Source organism: Leiobunum rupestre, chromosome 3, assembly GCF_980474605.1.
Source record: "Leiobunum rupestre chromosome 3, qqLeiRupe1.1.hap1, whole genome shotgun sequence".
NCBI lineage: Eukaryota > Metazoa > Arthropoda > Arachnida > Opiliones > Sclerosomatidae > Leiobunum > Leiobunum rupestre.
Genome location: NC_143386.1, coordinates 55,428,147 through 55,444,970, shown reverse-complemented (window position 1 = coordinate 55,444,970; position 16,824 = coordinate 55,428,147). Strand labels below are relative to the sequence as shown.

At 38.9% G+C, this 16,824-nt stretch overlaps 1 protein-coding gene across 1 annotated transcript in view; it reads right to left on the bottom strand.

Moving 5' to 3' along the window:
* LOC149952679 (uncharacterized) overlaps positions 1–16,824 on the bottom strand; it is a 121,119-nt gene that overhangs the window by 11,409 nt on the left and 92,886 nt on the right. The window contains exons 4-5 of the mRNA XM_090168733.1: positions 4,751–4,884; positions 4,036–4,249 (exon numbers count right to left, since the gene is read on the bottom strand). Of these exons, the coding sequence (XP_090024859.1) occupies positions 4,036–4,249; positions 4,751–4,884 (348 nt within the window). The remainder of the gene's footprint in view (positions 1–4,035; positions 4,250–4,750; positions 4,885–16,824) is intronic.

Genomic DNA, 16,824 nt, shown 5'->3' with positions numbered 1-16,824 from the left:
AAATTTGGAAAATTTCAAATTTGGAAAATTTCAAATTTGGAAAATTTCAAATTTGGAAAATTTCAAATTTGGAAAATTTCAAATTTGGAAAATTTCAAATTTGGAAAATTTCAAATTTGGAAAATTTCAAATTTGGAAAATTTCAAATTTGGAAAATTTCAAATTTGGAAAATTTCAAATTTGGAAAATTTCAAATTTGGAAAATTTCAAATTTGGAAAATTTCAAATTTGGGAAATTTAAAATTTCGAGGATTTTCAAAGCGGAAGCAGAAAATATCCGCTTGATAAATATCGACTGGAAATGATTGCAGCAAAAGCGAAATTAAAGGATTTATACCCGCAACTGGTTTTCGTGAAAATGACTAGGGTTAATGATATTAAAATAATTTAACTACTTCTATGCCACCAGTAGTGAAATGGTAGATAAGCCGTTATTTGAATATTAAAATGGAAAATGCAACTATAGACGTACGTCAAAATTATAAATTCTTAAACAAAAATATTTTCAATTTTAAATGAAATCGAGCTTGTTTTAAGAAATGTAAATAAATTTGCTGGGCTCCCAAATTTTGGAATATCCCTGTACTTTCCTATCGATTAATGTATAATTTTCAATTTTATTCCTAACGAGTTAAGTACTATACGGCGGCGGCGGCGGCGGCGGCGGTCTACACTTTACGTAAAACTAATACGTACACATCCCCAATTGGAACTCTGCGTCAAAATAAAATTATAATAAATAAGCAAAAGCGAGGAAATAGGTCTTTATAGAGCTATATCGAATACTTCCCCGTTCGTTTTACTTCCGTCCGACACAGTGAAGTAAAAAATGGCCATCGAACATTCGTCTACAAAGTCTACGTCGCGATAAGTATTTCAAAAGTCTCCCCCACCAAATTTTAGTGAGCGACGGGAAAAAAAAATAATCTTTATATTTGAGCCATTTTTTCACGCGGAACGTTTTCCCGAACCGAGCCATAATCTTTCTTTGTCGCGATGTATTTTTTTTACCTGCAAGAACTATCTTCTCGATTTATATTACTATTTTTGCTTCTTCGATTTGTGGCTCCCTCTGTCGTCCCCAGAGGGCGAAACGAGTGTGAAGTTGGCCGGAACTATCTCCCCGCGCGAGAAAAGCGATTGTCCCTCGAAATTGCCGGCACATTTTTCGCTCCAATCTTCGGCAATAAATCATTGGTTTGACGGCTAGGAATGTCACCATTTTGACCTATTAGGCCTGGATCGGCTGGAAGGGGTCCCGTTCCGCGCACCGGCACCCGCTTTCCGAGGAGATAGACCCGTTAATGATACCGAAGAGCGTATTACCGTACGCCGTAACCTTTCTATAACACTCGCGCTCGTTCTTGTATCACGCGTATAGGAATCAAAATGGCGAGACGAACGGTACCACCCTCGCTTTGCCTTTAGCGCCACCTCGCGCTTAATGATTTGGTAAGTTCAGTATATACAATTTTATTTTATCTTTTCGACCTCGCGTACGTAAGTTATCGTTTAGTCCCTGATTTCAGCTTCGGCTTTGACTTTGAACGTGGAAAATACACCCCAGGCTGCTTTCGCGTGGACCTCAGCTTAGGCTTTGACTTAGAACAGGCTGCTATCGCGTTCACTTCAGCTGCGGCTTTGACTTAGAACAGGCTGCTATCACGTTGACTTCAGCTGCGACTTTGAATTAGAACAGGCTGCTATCGCGTTGACTTCAGCTGCGACTTTGACTTAGAACAGGCTGCTATCACGTTGACTTCAGCTGCGACTTTGAATTAGAACAGGCTGCTATCGCGTTGACTTCAGCTGCGACTTTGACTTAGAACAGGCTGCTATCACGTTGACTTCAGCTGCGACTTTGAATTAGAACAGGCTGCTATCGCGTTGACTTCAGCTGCGACTTTGACTTAGAACAGGCTGCTATCGCGTTGACTTCAGCTGCGACTTTGACTTAGAACAGGCTGCTATCGCGTTGACTTCAGCTGCGACTTTGACTTAGAACAGGCTGCTATCGCGTTGACTTCAGCTACGACTTTGACTTAGAACAGGCTGCTATCGCGTGGACCTCAGCTTAGGCATTGACTTAGAACAGGCTGCTATCGCGTTCACTTCAGCTGCGGCTTTGACTTAGAACAGGCTGCTATCGCGTTCACTTCAGCTGCGGCTTTGACTTAGAACAGGCTGCTATCACGTTGACTTCAGCTTAGGCTTTGACTTAGAACAGGCTGCTATCGCGTTCACTTCAGCTGCGACTTTGACTTAGAACAGGCTGCTATCGCGTTGACTTCAGCTACGACTTTGACTTAGAACAGGCTGCTATCGCGTGGACCTCAGCTTAGGCTTTGACTTAGAACAGGCTGCTATCGCGTTCACTTCAGCTGCGGCTTTGACTTAGAACAGGCTGCTATCGCGTTCACTTCAGCTGCGGCTTTGACTTAGAACAGGCTGCTATCACGTTGACTTCAGCTGCGACTTTGAATTAGAACAGGCTGCTATCGCGTTGACTTCAGCTGCGACTTTGACTTAGAACAGGCTGCTATCACGTTGACTTCAGCTGCGACTTTGAATTAGAACAGGCTGCTATCGCGTTGACTTCAGCTGCGACTTTGACTTAGAACAGGCTGCTATCACGTTGACTTCAGCTGCGACTTTGAATTAGAACAGGCTGCTATCGCGTTGACTTCAGCTGCGACTTTGACTTAGAACAGGCTGCTATCGCGTTGACTTCAGCTGCGACTTTGACTTAGAACAGGCTGCTATCGCGTTGACTTCAGCTGCGACTTTGACTTAGAACAGGCTGCTATCGCGTTGACTTCAGCTACGACTTTGACTTAGAACAGGCTGCTATCGCGTGGACCTCAGCTTAGGCATTGACTTAGAACAGGCTGCTATCGCGTTGACTTCAGCTGCGACTTTGACTTAGAACAGGCAGCTATCGCGTTGATTTTAGCTGCGGCTTTGACTTAGAACAGGCTGCTATCGCGTTGACTTCAGCTGCGGCTTTGACTTAGAACAGGCTGCTATCGCGTTGACTTCAGCTGCGGCTTTGACTTAGAACAGGCTGCTATCGCGTTGACTTCAGCTGCGACTTTGACTTAGAACAGGCTGCTATCGCGTTGAATTCAGCTGCGACTTTGACTTAGAACAGGCTGCTATCGCGTTGACTTCAGCTGCGACTTTGACTTAGAACAGGCTGCTATCGCGTTGATTTTAGCTGCGGCTTTGACTTAGAACAGGCTGCTATAATCAACTGGACCCGAGTCTATATTTCGCAATTGGTTCTTTTACAGCATAAGCAATCGGTCACGGTGTCCGATATTGGAAAGATTTCCACCCAGATTTATAACACGTGCGCGTTATAAGATACCGACGTTTTAGCCCAACGGTGACATTTAAGAAAGGGGGCTTTCGCTTGGATTCGGATCCTTTAATTTATTTGTCCAAGGTGGAAACTTTCGGAAATAAGTCAACACGACACTACTTTCGGGACCATAATGTACGCTAGAAGAAGCTACAGGTTCCATTTTTTGGTCTGGGTGGAAATTCTTTAGACAGTTTCAGAAAGCCACGAAAATGCCTAAACATGAATGACTAACCAAGATTTGAAAACTGTCTCTGACGTTGATAACGTCGGACACTCTCTATTTAAGCAAGTGGCGGCTCCAAAGAAACTCCTTGAATGCTTTTCCGTATTACACCGAAAAAATCCCGTGAAGTGTCGCCCCCTATCGTTGCAGCAGCGCGAAAAATTTCAACATAATCAAACGAAGAGAATGCTGTGTAAACCTTAAATATTTCATCTTTACTACGTTCTAATAAAAATATATATTGCCAATTTTCTGCAAGCGCCATCTATTATCAGAAAAGAGAAACACCTTGTGCTAAAATTATCTTTATGGAATCACTAATGGAATCACTAATTTTGGTCATAAATATTTAAAAAAATTAATAGTATCTCCTTTCGAGAAACAGCCGCAGATGGCGCCTCAATAAATATTGTGACGCATTGGTTAGTTTGTGGTTTCTACTTACTAACGTGGGGCAGAACCCCGGAGCTTCGATCACCGACGATGAGTTCTTCGCTTGATCTAGAGTAAATTTGAGAGATGGACGCGGTGCAGCGCAATTTCATGACCCCTCTCCAGAAATGACCTTCGTCCACCACGAAACTCAGCCGCACTTCCGATAGCTGTAGTCCGTCAAAATGCCTGACCGTTGGGTATTCCGTTTCCATCATGTCCGTAGCCTTTCAATTATTCACAATAAAAGATTTATTGATTAGATCTCAAATCAACAACACTTAATGCAATGTTACTTGTGTAAGAGTAGGTATATATCAAACCTTCCCCACCAAAACCTACTAAACTTAACAGTGGTTACCAATTTAATTGGTTGCGAATTACATCGTCGTGTTCCTTTTCCGGTGTCTATGAACCACTCGAATTGATGTCTGTTTTGATTAATTTATGTTAAAGTTAGGTTTAGGTTAGGCTAAGGTGAGGTTACGGTAAAGGTCATATTAAGGTTAAGCTAATTTAAGTTCTGTATTATAAATATTGTGGTCATATTTATTTCATGGGTTGTTAGAGAAGTTTTGACCAATGGAAATTGGGAACTGCTGCTACCTTTAGCCACACGTTTCACGTGAGAGGGCATTGTAATTTGACATTAACTGGGCCGTCATTTATTTGTTGATCTAAGATTAGATTTAATTCGAACGATTCTTATGATATCCCCGAGTAAATACCTCATCATCGTTGATGTACCATTTGAGGTAGGCGGGTGGCTTGGAAGGACCCGAGGTGCAAGTGACGTTGACCTCGTCCCCGATTTGATATCGTTTTTGGACTCCATGTATCACTGGACCTTCTTGCGGAAGCACTGAAAATTTAATTAACCATTAATAATATTTAATAATAACATTTTACCAATTTAATTTCTTTAAGTGTTACGCGGTACTTGAAATTTAGTCATGATTTAGACGATGGTCAAGATACCGTCCGAAATGATTTACATATTCTTCGGGCCATATAGCCCAACGTCAAGGTGTACATTAACATTACACGAACAGTTGGACAGAACTCCAAATGGAGTATTAACTCATCTAAGTTACTGTCACTCAATTTACGGTATTTTTGCCTAAGACAATGAACTCTGTATGAAATATTCATTTTAGTAGATCATATTTGGATAAATTCAATAACGTTTCTCGTAATAACGATTTCAATCGCGTAACTGTCGAGAGATATTTCAATCTAATAGTTTTCAACTTTCTATCTTAGAAGCGAGCGCATTCGGCAATTTATCGCCATCAAAAATCCAATCTTGTCGATCAATTTTAACCTAATTTCCGGGAAAATCGGAAAATTTAATTTCAAACAATTCCATCGCATTCCGCTTTGCCAAATCTAGAAATTGCCGAAGATTCACTTTTACATAAAAGTGTAACGTTTTACAAAGGCAGCGGTCACAAACCCCTTTAAGAACATTTTCCCAAGAGATGGCGTAGCCGACCGAAGATAGCGTGTAACTTTAATTCTTCTCCACGCGAACTCTACGAGGAATCAATTATTCAATGTTATATAAACCGTTTTAAAGTCAAAATCTCCGATTTCTAAATACGGCCGAAAAGCGGGGATTGTATACGGAAGACGACCCGCGGAATCAGTGATTAGCCCATTAGGCGATTTCGTGCCAGTGGCGCGTCCAGCCTAGGTTCCCTAGAATGGAATGTTTGTATACGACGCCAAACACGCCTCCCTCGTCCAGGGAGTTCGCTGGGCGGACACGCTTTGACTCTTGTGGATTTTTGATTATTTGGCCCAAATCCCCGCGCGCTCTCTGCACAGTCTTCAAATCGTTATTATCTCCTTCCCGGTTGACCCGTCCGCTTTCGAGCCCACGCCACGCCAAACCAATGGTCCTTTTACATTCCGACGTTTCGTCGTTATTCTTCCTTAGAGTTGCCGTATTTACCCTACCTCGCCCAAATTGGGCGGCTTTTTCAAATAGTAGAACAAGATGAGTTAACAGAAATGTCACCTTCAACGTATTCTTCGAACCATTTTATGGATTATTTCCGCGGTAAACCTCTAAGCAGCGCCGAAAATGTCAAAGGCCGTAGGAGGGAGCGGACAATATTGGAACCTTTTGAGTTATACAGGTTGGAAGCTTCAGCCGTGGTCCAGCCTCGGTACTTCTCCTAGTACACCAGAGTGCTGCGGGTCGAACACTTCTACAGGCGCTGGTAGGCCAAAAATAGACCAATGGGAGAATGCGATGCCTCAGTCGTGGTCCAGCCTCGGTACTTTTCCTAGTCTAAAAAAAGACCAATGGGAGGATTAGAAACGCATCCTCCAAATGCTTTTCCGGGTGATTGGATAAAGATGCGCTTCTAATTATGCCATTGGTCTATTTGTGGAATACCAGCGCCTGTAGAAGTGTTCGACCCGCAGCACTCTGGTGTACTAGGCGAAGTAACGAGGCTGGACCACGGCTGAGGCTTCCACCCTGTATATTCCCTTCAACTCATACAAAAATGTATTAGCATTCTGTTTCTTACAAGTAGTCTTAAGCATTACAGATTCGAAATTAAACTTTTCGACGACTTTATGATTAGTAATATCGTGGGTTAGTCACTCGTAAAATGTTTTTACACCTGATTACTGATTTTTAAAAAACATTCGGTGATTTCCTGTTTCCTATGAGCATGTACAACTAATTATCAGTGACATCGCTAGGGTGTTTTACGGAGCGCTTGAGCCACCCAAAACATTTCCGAAGCGCCACCTAAAATGTCCAAAAAGGCCCACCTTTAAGGGAAGAAGCCTTGATTAGACCAACTCTATTGACTTTTCTGATTCACTTGGCCATAAAGATTATTTATTTTTGGAAAAAATGCTTCCAAAAAAGAAGACCACCAAAAACTTCATTTTGTAAAGTCGGCCTCGATTTTTCTATTTCCAAAACATTTTGTGGGGGTTTCCACCTCCCCATCTACCTAAATGGTACGCTACTGACCAGGGCTTAAGCGCCACCAATTTTGAAATCCTGGCGACGCCACTGCTAATTACTAAAGTGATATTTCCCAATAAAACAAATCGTAAAGATTTAATTAAAAATAAATATAGTTTCTCAATTGATCAATTTCTTGACCATGAAATTTGGCTATTTCACGAATCAATTTGGGCGGTAATGCGTTTCTGCTTATGGCAACCCTGTCCAACCTTCCCCATGAATAAACCCTAACAGTCAGAGTTGGGTCCCTATCTGCTCTATAGTGTTAGTCAGTTAAGAAGGAGTACTTTGCATGGCATCCCTGGTGGATTGGGCAGTCGGTTCGGTCAATCGCTTGTTACGAAAGCGGAATAAGAAAAGGAGGGGGGGGGGGGGACTGAGTTAGTCCAAGTTTCGTGTGTCCACTGTCACTTGTCATTTTGGCGTCTCTTCCGTTGGGCGAAGGTTGACGAATACGGCGGGGGATACAAGCGGCGAAACCCCCCGGGGCTGCCTCTCTCCCCTCTTCGATACCTTTCGCGCCGACAGTAGGATAAGGGCCTACTTTCATCGGATACCCGTTACTCGTTGGTCCGAGAGCGGACTTCACCCCCTTCTCCGCTAAGATTACAAGCGCGCGATGACCTGTAAGGATATCTCACGGCGCGCTCTTTATCGGCGTACGATAAAACGGGCCTATCGATTTATTGACAATGATTGAGAGTGGTGGTTAGGCGCGCAACGCTTAGTCGAGGGAGGGAGCTCGGATATGAATTTATGAGGCTCTTTTGAGCGGAGCAATGGCCCTTTTCCTCCGTTCAGCGCTGATGGCTGCTTCGGTGGCCCGCGATGACTCGAGTTTCGATATCTGGCCACGATTTCACTTCCTTTCTTCTCTCACCATTCGTCTCATTTCTTTTATAAGAGCCACATATCCAAAGCCTCATTAACTGTTTTCAGGAATCCATACCTCTACTTTTTACCTTGAAAATATTTCGGCTACGATCCGCAAACAAAGCCCGCGATTCAGGGGTACTAGTCTATGGAATTCTCTTCCGTCACCCTTGTTCCATCAAAAATTAACTCTATCACAGTTCAAACGCGAACTCCTAGCATTTGTATCTACCGTACAACTCAAACCATTAACTGTCACGCTCTTCTGTGTCATTTATTCTTTAATTATTTATTTTGTCTTGTACTTTAAACTTGTACTGTCACGCTTCAAATTGTACATTTTATCTGTAAATCATATTTAAGATATTTAAGGACCCAGTTGGAAATCAGTCTTTGACTGAACTGGTTATCCAAATAAAGCCTTATTATTATTATTATTATACTTGGAATGCTTATCCTGCCGTATCGCGTATGGTAAGATCACTCTGACGGCTTTGGCCCCGCCTACGAGATACAAAATCCCCTCTGCTCGCGCTCCCCTCTCACGTAGTTGTTTGTTAAGTTAACATAGTGACTTTAATAAAAAAAACAGTCAGCCACATCGAGACGGAAATCTGCCGCGATAAGCATTCCGAGTAGAGGTATGGATTCCTGCTGTTTTCCAATGATTTACCTCGTCCGCTTAAGGGATTTTCACACCATTTTAACGATTTCTTTCTGGCACAAATCCAGGGTTTTAAAAAACCCGGGTTTTTTAAGAAAAATCCAGACCCATCTTGTTTTATTGGGTTTTATTAAAATTTAGGCCAACAAGTTAACATTACAAAAATCGATGTATTTCAAAATAAAAATAAACATGTTTTATTTATAAAAAAAACAACCCAAATTTTTTAAAAAACAAATTTTTTTTAGATGGTCATACCCAAAAAAACCCGCGGGTTTTTTATTTCGAACCCTGCACAAATCGGTCAAAACTATAATTTGATGTAGTGAAAGTTGGATACACTTTGGCCAACTACCCAACTTCATTGAATTTACTAAGGATAATACGTGTCAAGTTATTTAGAACTATAAATATACTACGCTTCTTTAATCTAAACAAATGTCCAATACCTAACATTTTTTAAATAAATTTATTCATGGGTCCCGTGTTAATCAATACGTCAGAAGCCATTTCGTGAATGTGTTAAATACGAAAGAGATGCTAATACGCCTAATTTCCCAACAGATATTGTCCGTCCGTCAGACACAAATCAAAAAATAAATTGTTCAACAATTCCATAAAATATGACAATATAATTGACCATTTTGTTGAAACAAAAGTTAGAAAAAAAGCAATTTTAAAGTTTAAAAAATGTTTTTTTTTGTTTTTACATATCATAAAGCAACAGATTAAAATTGTTGATAGTATTCTAACAAAATTTATATTACAATTTATACCTATACTTAGGAAAAAGATAAGTATAGCCCTTGTAATGGTTGCAGAAAGTGTACCGTTTTTCTACAAAGTTTCTAGGGAGGTAATCTGAGGGTAGAAATTGTAATGGATTTTTGTAAATTTTTTTTCTGTAGATGTTAAAGGGATTTTTTTTATTAATTTTGCCAAAAAATGAGGTAAATCAGTTTTAAACAAAGTAACGGAAGCTATATAATTATAATTATAATAATATTAAAAATAAAATATGAAATTTACATTTTTATGATTATTTAGGCTAAGCCTATCATAAACACACCTATAAAATTTACATTCGTGCTACCAAAAGTAGTCTTATGCTACTTTTGGTGCTACTAAATTATTAAGAATTAATTCAGGTTTAACCGAGGGTTTAACCACTTGAAAAGCTTGATTGGATTAATTAAAGTCTACAAAAGGACATTGTAGAAAAAACACTGGGAATTTATAAAAAAAACTATAAGTTATCTCTGTGGACAATATACACAGAATTCTACAAAAAGACAATTCTATAGAGCCCCACTTGGAGCCTATAGAATTCTAAACAATATCATAGAATTTCTACCTAATGTTTCTTACGGAACTTTGAATTAAATAGATCGAATAATGTAGGATTATAATTTAAAATGTAATATTTATCAAATTTCTAAATTATATATTTGATTAAAATGATTGATAAATCCGTGATAAGTACACTGAAGTAAATGGATTATGGCAACTTTAATGATAATATTAGGCCCGTGTTTAAGTTTAGTTGCTACTTAGTTATGTATTCGCACTATTTTAAATAAATATCGTCAGATCGTTTTATACGATATTGACAACTTTGTTTGAAGGTGGTGAATTATTACCATAAAACCGAGTATGGTTTAAAGTAAAGATTTTGACTCGTGCCATTGTAAACTTGACATGAAATTTAGCTTCGAATAAGAGTTTCAAGGGAAAAGAAAACAGAAATCAGTGTTTCTTATTTTCAGGGAAGTTTATTTTCTGAGTGAACGTCTGTCATTTTTATCCGGGAGTGGATGCTTCTTAGCGACGACGGCAGCCAATTAAATTACACATCTTACATTCGACGTAGCTAAAGTTCCGCCCGTTTTCCAGCGGCATTCCCAGCACGGTGGCAATGAAACATTCGATGTTCCTAGTGTATATATAATTTCCCTCCATGGTTAAACTATTTACAAGCTAGATAACTTATTTGGTGTTTCCATAGCTCTTAAATTGCAAGATAATTCTTTTAATAATAATAATAATAATAATAATAAAGAATTAAACGTTTGTTCTAAATTTATATATATGTGAATATCATTTTTTCTTTGCACTTTATTAATGTGTATTATTATTACTAATAATATGGTAAGAGTGCAAAGACCTCGTCTAGTCGCGAGGAATCCTTACGGTAACGTTTGAACAAAAGAAGCTATATTATTTGGCGGTTGGAGGGTTTCTCTATTATAATCAAGAGGGAAAAATGTTTTCGGAACTCTGACCGTGACTCTATACAAGTTTAGAACAAGTAAGTATTTAGTGTGGGTTATAAGCGAGTTTAAATCAAGCCCCATAGATCTATAGGTAAGATAAAAGTACCTAAATGTAAGGCTTAAATTTAATTGTCTATAATTCCATATCTGCAAAGAGTCTAAAGGAATATCCTATAATATTACGCTCACGTCCTTTACAATCAATCTCCGCTACTCTAGCTCTTCCTACAGGCCCGAAAAGAGAGAGGAGAAGCCGGTACAAATTAACGAGGCCCGTGCAGACTGGGGCCCTAGCAGGGCCGTCTTAAGCCATGGGCCAAATGGGCTACAGCCCAGGGCCCCCAGCCAGTTTTGGGGTCCCGGCTAGTTATAAGGGTTTAGCTAGTAAATATTATTCATGCTCATTTAATATTATATATCTTTTAGTTACGTCTAAAGTAATTTGACTCATCGTCACATCGCGTATCATACGGTACCTACAATTTCTAAAACCTAACAGCGAGTCACTGTCAGTAAAAATCTTATTTTCAGTAGTCTTATCTTATACTTTGGAAAGTTTCGGTTTGATTATTATTATTAGTTGAATTTAGACCACGGACATACAAAAGCTGACCGTTGGGGATCGCAAAGGCCGTAAAAAATAATTTCGCCCAGGGCCCCAAAAGGTCTTAAGACGGGCCTGGGCCCCAGATACGGACCCGTCTGGCAAGCTTCTCTGTGGCCGACATAGTATAACTTGGGGGGCATTTGCTACGCTAGCCAACCAAGGGCGTATCCAGGATTTTATTTCAGGGGGGGTTTTGTGGCAAATTTCAAGGGGGGGGGGGGGGTGCTGACGGAAGTTTCACTGATTTTTATTAGGCACCCCCCCTCCCCGGTCATCAGCATTTCGGGGGGGGGGGGGTTGAACCCACAAAACCCCCATCCCCTTAATTACGCCCTCCCTACACTCATTTTAACTTTAACTTCAACAAGTTTTAATGATCTTCTCTGACCTTTAACCAAGTCCTTTATACATTAATAAATGAGCCTCGGAAGCTACCACTGGCAACCTTGGACACTAGGTCTATTATAGATTACGTAATCTGACCTACAGAGCAAAATGGCGACTAGTGATAGTACGGAATATCACGCGAGGAAATACGTAGTTATCTGTAGCGATAACGGCTCTCTCGGGGCCCGAAATTATTATTTCACTGTGGCCCGGGTCCCCCCTCTTTTTATATCACGTTCTAGGTAAAGAAAAGTTTCAATTCGTAATACAGTAAAGGTCGCGGAGGACGACAGACCCCTAATAAACTACCTTCGACGTAACCCGAACAAACTCGTATAAAATATTCAGGTTAGGCTTTCAAATTTAGGGTACAAGACGAGCTTTTTTCATTAAAGGTTCGGTGCAAGTCTTCCTATATCACGCGAATGTTATTAAAAAAGACGAGATATGATCTAACCTTGCCCGCTTTTCCAACCACAGACCGAGCCCAGTTATAAACAGTATTCCCAGATGACGACCTGTCATCGTTGTCCTAGTCCAATAACTTTTCGTCTTGTCAGGAACCGAGCCGAGTCGCTATTGTCTTTTTGGGATTTTTACGTCCGCCATTATCCGTAAGCGCGAGTGCTTAGATTGGACGCGCTTGGGGGCACAGCACGGCATAAGACGATTGCTTAATGTACGTAATCCCGCACCGCATTCTGTTCGTGTCTTCTCCGTCTGTTGCGTGAGTTTATTAACTGAGCTGGTTTTTTTTCCTCTATAGAGACGCGGATTTTTTTATGACGTAAAATGGAGGCAGTAAAAAAATGAAAGACCGCTTCAGTTAAAATTGTTTTAAAAGGTAGAACCTACTTTCTGCAATCGTTCTTAAGTAATATCAGGAGACATGACTAAAATGGCGCTACTTAAGGTTTGGAAATATTTATTCCACGAATGGAATTTTATGGAATTTTATGGAATTTTATGGAATTTAATGGAATTTAATGGAATATATTGGAATTATAGGAATTTATTTTAATTCAATGCAATTGCACTAAATTAAAATAAATTCATATAATTCCAATATATTCCATTAAATTCCATTAAATTTCATTAAATTACATTAAATTGGATTTTAATGGAATTTAATGGAATTTATGGAAATTTAAGGTAATTTATTGGAATTTAAAGGAATTTATTGGAATTTGAAGGAATTTATTGGAATTTAATGGAATTTAATGGAATTTATTGAAATTTAATAGAATTTATTGAAATTTAATTAAATTTATTGGAATTTAATGGAGTTTATTGGAATTTATTGGAGTTTAATGGAATTAATGTAACTTATTAGAATTTAATGCAACTTATTGGAGTTTAATGGAATTTAATGTAACTTATTGGAATTTAATGTAACTTATTGGAATTTAATGGAATTTATTTTGAAAACTTTGAATAACGTCTTACATTTAATGAGAAATTAAAATTATAGACTTTGCTTCGTGGTAAAACGTGCGCTATTTTCAACCAAAAACGATGGGCAACACTATATTATTGAGCGGAGCGAGCGTAGCTCTCTTAGCAGCGAGTTCAATGGGAAAGTTTTGTCCGTCTGTCCGTCCGTCCGTCCGTCCGTCCGTTAGTAAGTTTCAAGGAGGGGGGGGGGGGGCGCAAGATAAAGAGGCATGGTATGAGCCACGGGTTGCGAGAGAGAGAGAAAGCGAGAGGGTATGGGGGTGCTAGACGGGGATAGGAACGGTCGCCCGTTAGTAAGTTTCAAAGGAGGGGGGGCGGAAGAGAAAGAGGAATGGTATGAGCCACGGGTTGCGAGAGAGAGAGAGAGAGAGAGAGCGAGAGGGTGGGGGGGGGGGCGCTCGGCGGGGATAGGAGCGAGTTGTACGGGAACGTTTTGTAGAGAAGTGGAGGGGGATGGTAGCTCTGATAATTCGCAGAAATTTCGCAATATCTCGAAAACAGTAATTGATGAGGGGAATCCCTTCGAGGGTTTTTTTAATTGAGAGATAGGGAAACTGGCAATGGTACTATAGGCAAAGTCATTGACATTATCTATATTTCCACCTTTACTCGCGAGTATTTAAACGAGTTGCCACTTTGTGTGCTTGTTAATTTTCCAACATACTCAGGTCCGTCGTTATACAACAATCTGATACCGATCCCACCAGTCAGCATTCATCGTTCCCAGGGCTTAACACTTGAGCAAGCAGTTGTTGATCTCGGACCCAACGAATTCGCTCTCGGCATGGCATACGTTGCCGTTTCGCGCGTAAAAACATTGGACGGCATAATTTTCGATCCCGGATTTAACGTAGAACGACTTTTGAAAGTCAATAGTAAGACCGGGCTAGCTTTCAAAAAAAAAGAACTGGAGAAGCTGAAACTACTATGATATGTATGTCATAAAAATAAAAGTTATTACCTTAATTTCTTTAAATGTGTGTTCAATATTTGAATTATTTATATTGTCGCTAGCTCGTTCCGCTCAGGTTTTTGTCAAAAATACCCGTTGGGGTTTTGTGACGCCCTAGTTAAAGTAAACAGATAGGTTTACTGATTATACTTACCTTCGACTCCTGCCTTCCACTCCATCCCCGTTTGGATTTTTACCCGTACCCTCTCGTGTAGCATTTTGCTATATTCGATCGCTAAGATCCGATTTTACATTTCAAATTTGCAAAAAGATCGCATTTCGACACTTTTGTATACAGTACGATCTAGAGAAAAAACTACTTATCGTAGGTGAAATCGGAAAACACCATTCGATTTCTGAGATTTCAATCCTCAGACTTTGCTATATTTCAAGTCAATTCTAGTTAATTTTAGTTAGTAAATTATCGAATACAAATTCAGTTAATAATATCTTCGTTTTAAAAACAACCGGCTCGAGAGTCTAGACCGAGCTTTTCGGGACGGTAAAAAGGGGAACACGCGGGGGTGGAATATTTGTCTAAGAGGGAAAAAGGGCGATGATTGGCCCTTTCGCTTTTAGCACGCCAGTCGCAGAGTTGCCATAAGCGATTCTTTAGTTTTTCAAATCTGGTAGTGCAACGTTCAAGGTCATGTAGTATCCCGTCTCTTTTATTATTATTTTATTATATTCAAGGTATTTATAATTATATTTATTTTCCAAAAATTACTTTGGTATGTTAAGCCTTGGTACAATTATTAAATAATTAAAATGGCTTCAGTAAAATTGCAAATAAATAAAATAGGAGTCGAGATGGAACTTTTTTTTGTGATACCGTGATTTCCGTAAATTCTACTCTACATAGCGCTTATTTTTTAGAAATGACAAGGAGTCGGTAAAGTAGGACTCTTGATTGAGCTTATATTGGTAGTTAGACTATAGTAAATATATTATTTTAAATATTTTGAAAACGACTACCGCAAACTGCGTAAATTGCTTGGTATACTTTTATACTTAGACTATACTAAATATCAATGTTAATCCAAATCTGAGATTAATAAAAACAAAGTTGAATTATGGTTATTTCATTACGTAACTTCAAATTAATCAATTACTTAAACAAATAGTCGACATTAATATAAAAATTTTAGCACAATGAAAAAGGGACCTATATTATACAAAAACAGTTCTTTGAACTGAAAAATAGCGTTTATTCTTTTAAATATTACGGCTAAGAAGGGGCAGATATTAACAATTTACATTATATGAATATTAATTTAATACGAGTTTTTCAATTCTTTCTATTAGTATTTTTGTGAAAATTTATTTATCAGGCTAGCTGATAGAAATAATTGAAAAACTCGTTTTAAATTAATATTCATATAATATAAATTGTTAATATCTGTCCCTTCTTAGCCGTAATATTTAAAAGAATAAACGCAGCTTTTTCAGTTCCAAGAACTGTTTTTGTATAATGGTAGTTTAGTTAGTGGGACATTTAATTTACACCTAGTTACGCCAAAAAAATACCTTAATCTCGGTTGTAAAATAAACCGTAATTTTTATTTTTATTGAAATTGTTTTTTTTTAATAAACCAAAGTATAACAATTAAATAACGAAATATGAGGTACAGAGTAAATATTTCCCTTCAAATATCGATCGATTTAGGAATATATACTACCAGAAGTTTATTACATATCTCTAAGAGATAAATATTCTCTTAGGCTCGTCAAAGATTCCGTTAGACACGTATTTACAACTAAATCCTGAAAGTATACACCACCAAACGGCTCAAAATTTACCAAGCCTGTTACTTCTCTTAATGATGTAAAATGTAAAAATTATACTTTTTTGGGATAAATGAAGGTTTACCTACAATGAAAAAAGATGTACATACAGGGTGTTTCCAAAGGTGATGCAAAAATTTGAAGAAGTTGTAAAGGGTGAGTTGAGAAGTTTGCCTGATTTTTTCCCATTTTCCTACGATGAGTTAAAAGAGCGTCAGAGAGCTTCAAAGTGTGGTCTACTAGTCTCTGGAATAGGCTGTAACAAGAGCAAAACCAAGCAGCAGGGAAATGTGAACACTAACGTTTGGGCTCGTGCGATAGGTAAAAAAGGACAAATCGAGGTAACCAGCGTAAAACCATAGACTAAGAAAGGTTTCACAAGGACATTTCGCGTGTGACCTCCCTTAGCTTTTTCCTCTATAACCGGCGGCGCGAGACCCCCGACTTCGTTAATGGTGCGAACGGCCGCGCGCCTAGCGGATTTTAAAGAAAGTGGTGATCACGTGCATATTAGTTTCATTTGAATTTCAACAGAATTTCGTCTGCATTGCTCTTCTTCATAGTTTCATTTTGGAAATGGTTATATTTTCTAGAATTATTTAATAATTTTAGGAAATTTATTCCTGAACAATAAACTGAAAAGGTAAATTAAGTTTTTCTCACATTTTGGAATTTTATTGTATGACCTTTATTATTTTTAGTTCTTTTTTAAACGTTGAAAATTCCGAAAAACAAGGGGTGCGTTCTGGGGGGCGATTCTGTAAAAAATCGAATGGTAATTCGATCTCGATACCCTATACCATGTCGA